Here is a 4,610-nt window from a genome sequence, read left to right as displayed (position 1 = left end):
ATGACTGAGCATCAGTTCACTTCTGTTAATGTATCTGAAAGTGAGAACATTAATCAGTTTATCCCAAAGGATGATAGAGATGCTGGAGGTCTTCCAAACATCCTTCACGTTTCTAGGGGCACAAGGGTAATGTTAATTCGGAATATTGCAACTGATCAAGGGCTTGTGAACGGTGCCCTGGGATTTGTTGAGAAAATTCTGTATAATGATGAATATGGTGTGTCAAGCGTTCTTGTATCATTTGATGATAGGAGCATTGGAAAATTGTTCCTAAATTCAGATTACAATGCAGTTGAAATTACAAAAAATAGCCAGGAATTCTATTATCATGGACATTCATTGGTGCGGACACAATTTCCACTTATGCCAGCTTGGGCCTGTACCATCCATAAAGTTCAAGGCATCACATGTGAGAGAATAGTAGAGTCTGTTGGTAACACCTTGTCAGTCCATCTATAAGTCCATGAAATTTTGGTTTATACACATTATTGTCACTATTTTTAGTGTATCTAAATGAAACATGTCAAAATCTTTAATACTTAAATATCTCAAAGGTCATGCATTGAAGAAGTGGAACATATTCTTTTCTCCAGAGGTCCAATTTTTGATTGAATTTTTTACGACATCTGGTAGCAATACAAAATCTGGATTACCTAAGGTGAAAAATAACGAGTTGTGAACACATTCCCCAGGATTTTAGTTGGAGATTTTATAGATTTTTTTCAGAATGTTTGTCTTAAGTCTACATAGAATTTCAGACATGGTGATGTGGTTTGAAACACTAGACCAAATATAAATATATCAGTTAATAGATGAACCTATTTTTCACTCTAGATACAGCATTTTTGGTTGAATGCATACATGTATGAAATTAGCTTTGAAAAAGATGTCATATGAAAAATTGATTGTAGCCACTAAACATTACCTTATTCATTGAAACTTTAGGACGCATAATCAAAAAACAAAACAGTTATTTCTTACTTGAGAAACAAAATATTTTATTTTGTATCTAAAACGTTAAATGTTTGTTGAATGAATGTTTATTTAAAAATGTTGTACATGAGTAGAAAGCTTGAGCAACCTTTAATCAAAATGGTGTCACATGGTATATGTGAAAAAGTTGGCTATTTACAGAAGCAGGGCTGGCATGTTTCAATAAAATCAAAAACTTTTTAACACAAGTCCTCAACTGAGTCACTTTGGGTTATAATACCCTTCTATATAAATACTGAATACATACAGCATAATATCCAAACATTCACTAACTCTGTCTGATTTGAATATGACATATACACATGTTCTTGCCTGTGTTTTACATATTTTGAGTATATTTCTGACCTCTTTTGTTAAACGAAAAAAAGATATTCTGATTGAGAAGTTTTGCTGATTTCAATATGATGGATACACCAATACACTGTACAACCATTTGACTGTCTTTATCAGATAGAAAGTTAACTTGTAAAAGTTTGAAATCGCCTAATGTTAAAGTAACACCATTTACAAACAAACAAAAACAATTTTGAGATGATCTGATTTTGTTTGAGGCTGTTTTTTATTCATGTTTCATGAAATACTTCATAATCATATCTTTTTGTGTATGTCAGATATTGTTTATAACCTACCTATTTTGATTTCTTCTGATTTCTATGCAGGCTGATTTGCTTCACATTGATTCATCCAGGGATGGTACTAGATGCCTTAACCCACTCAGAGTCTATGTTGTGCATGCTGAGGAACCAAGACAGTACAGAGATGCTAGTAACAGAGAGATGAATGTTATCGAAGCGGTGGTTGCTGATACTTCTTCCTGCCGTAAAATGTCAGTATACAATAAAGCATCTTTTCCTTTCATCAAAACTGGACATTCACTTATGCTGGTGGACTTTATTTCAAAACCCACTAAACTGGTGATAACCAATGACTGTAAAGTGTTAATGATCTCTAAGATTGAAGTCTCAGAGTCTGTCAAGCAACAGGGTATGGACATGGCAAAACAGCTGTCAGGAAGCTACAATGCACCAACGATGACTATTGCTGAGGTGGAAGGAAAACCTGAGGGGACAGTATTCACCTTAACGGCTGAAGTCACAGATGTACTAAATTGTAATATTTTGTCATATTATAGAAGTAAATGATATAATTCAGAAAATGAAATAAATTTCTAAAACAAGTTGATCATTCAGATATCAATATTCTTTAAATAAAGAACATGTTGAAAAATATTTATGTTTATTAGGTAAAAAATGGTGTTGCACGGATCAAGTCTTACCAAATTCCTATAATAATTATTCCCTTTCTGGGCAAAGTTTTACGTCCAGTCATCATAAAGCTTGGCCTTTATGTTAGTTATCGTAATATCTAGAACAAGTCTGAAAGTTTGACTTACAAGTCAAAAAGTAGGTCACACAGTGAGTAACGGACACCAACTTTTTATTGTGCAGAACTCTTTTATCAAACTTGTAAATAAATCAGTTGGCTGTGCATAATATAAAGGAATAAAGGATAGCACTCAAGTGTGGTGCTAGATTTTCAACCCTAATCAGACAGTGTATTAGCCCAAGCCCTCAGGCAAGTGCTTTTAAAACCACCGTTACATTTTTGTTCCCTTCCAATTTATATGTACACATTCTATTTTGTGTTTTTGCAGATAGACGATGCCATCCTGGTTTAAACCATGTCTAACGCTGAGATATATGTCAGAAACGGTTATCTCGGTGACAGTACATCAGGTATAGCATTTGCCTTCTGGAGGAATTTGACAGAGACAGAGCTAAAAGTTGGAGATACTGTTCACATTGCCAACGCAGTACGTTCAGTTACATCTGATGGTCAGCCTAAATTAACAGGAGGAAAGTACACAACTGTTACGGTATGCTTTATTCCTTCATTAAGTTCTATTTTACATTCAACTAGCTGAATCAAAGTTAAGTCTAGCCAACCCTTATGAACACATTTAGTGGCATTTATCGCCAGGAAAGGTCAAAATCATTCAAGTGGAGCAGTGGTTCCTGAATAGAGTTTCACACTCTTAACCCGGAGGTCACAGCATAAAATCCTAAAACCGCCGGTCCCTTCTTTCAGTATGAGTACTGATAGTTTCCAGGAAGCAGTCATCAAGACAACTTATATCAAGTTGAAATTTCCAGGAAGCTGTCATCAAAAGAACTTATATCAAATTGAAAGAACTTGCTGTACAATCAGTCTACAAAAATGAAAACTTAAGATGTGACTAAAATATTGTTGAAACTGGTGTGAAACACCAAACCAACAAACATACAAAATTGTGAAACAAAATACTGTGTTAATAATTCTGTTCATACATTAACTGATTATGTGATCTTTACCCAAGTATTTCTTTTCATCTTTGTTTTACAGAAGCTTGATGTCTCACCATTCACATCTGTCATTAGACCAAAACAAACAGGATCAAAAACAGCAAGTGTCATAGGATTATCATCCTTCAAGAAATATGAAAGCTGTCCAAACAAAACTTGTTTTGGAAAAAAGCTACTTAACAACACATGCCCAAACTGCAAAAAAAAACATACCATGAAAAAGAATCCACGATGTCGGTAGTTTGCAGTGTTATGCTAGAGGATGATGAACATAACTTTGATCAAGTCAGTTTGTTCACCAAACAGGTCACAGAGATTAAAGTTTCTTCCCTTGACTAAACCAAAAGTGAACAGTCATTGCAAGAAGACTTTGTGAAGTGCCTGTCTTGCAAAATAAACTACACAAAGAGCCCCAAACAAGACAGCACTATTGTGAAGTTGAGAAAATGTTGACTTCCTGAACCACAGAGGAACTATAACTGTTCTTGTTGACAATTACCAATTAAAAAAAACAACATTATACTTTATAACTTCCACTGGAAATTCCTTCAACTGATTCGTAAAAAAGCTTACAGCCTTAGTTACCTACTGATTGCGAATATATCATTTTGTTATAAATCTTTCTGAGAAAATCTCGATACATGTTTGTGACTTTGCGTTAGTTTTTTTTTGCTTGTTCAGTTTTATGTATAATATGTATATATATTCTTTGTTGGTTTCTCATGAAAATGTAAAATGTTAATTTGTTTTCTTTTATTTGTGTTTTATTTTTTTTCATTATTTTCAGTTTTATTACTTTGGACAAAGAGCAAAAGTCTTAAAATTTCTTGACAGAACTGATCAAGGGCTATTCCAATTAAAAAGAGACTGTATTGTTAATCTCAAAAACTTTTGTCAACAGAAAAAAACCTTTATGCTTTAATTATACAGCACAGATGCTTCTGTCCCTCGGAATGTGTGCGTCTTCTGATGTAAACAACACTTTTTCTGTTTTATACAGTAGCTGCTAGTTTTGCAAATACAAAATTTCATGGAGACCCACCAATAGTCAAAGCTGCCAAGTACTTTCACAAAACCATTTCCAGATTTACAGTACCTTGCCCTAGGAAATTATTTCAAAGACGACAGTTCTACCATTTTCATGTTTTATTCAACACTTTAGACACAATGAAAGATATCTTCTGATACAGAAATTCTTCATTTTCTCTTTCTTGGGTGGGATAAAATGGAATAGCCCTAACTCTATTGGTAGATAAAGCAATGTAAGATAACATT

At 33.9% G+C, this 4,610-nt stretch overlaps 1 protein-coding gene and 1 long non-coding RNA gene across 2 annotated transcripts; both read left to right on the top strand.

Annotated features, from left to right (window-relative positions):
* Window positions 1–459, top strand: LOC128552394 (ATP-dependent DNA helicase PIF1-like). Its single transcript, XM_053533678.1, has one exon. It carries the CDS (start codon window positions 1–3, stop codon window positions 457–459), a length of 459 nt encoding a protein of 152 aa, XP_053389653.1.
* Window positions 460–1,885: 1,426 nt separating this feature from the next.
* LOC123545733 (uncharacterized) lies at window positions 1,886–4,120 on the top strand. Its single transcript, XR_008370786.1, has 3 exons — window positions 1,886–2,093; window positions 2,648–2,869; window positions 3,376–4,120. It is a non-coding gene; the product is annotated as an uncharacterized LOC123545733 (long non-coding RNA).
* Window positions 4,121–4,610: the final 490 nt, after the last annotated feature.

Source organism: Mercenaria mercenaria, chromosome 1 (assembly GCF_021730395.1).
Source record: "Mercenaria mercenaria strain notata chromosome 1, MADL_Memer_1, whole genome shotgun sequence".
In the NCBI taxonomy this organism is placed as follows: domain Eukaryota; kingdom Metazoa; phylum Mollusca; class Bivalvia; order Venerida; family Veneridae; genus Mercenaria; species Mercenaria mercenaria.
Note: the sequence above shows the minus strand (reverse complement) of the source record. Positions and strands in the feature narration are given on the sequence as shown.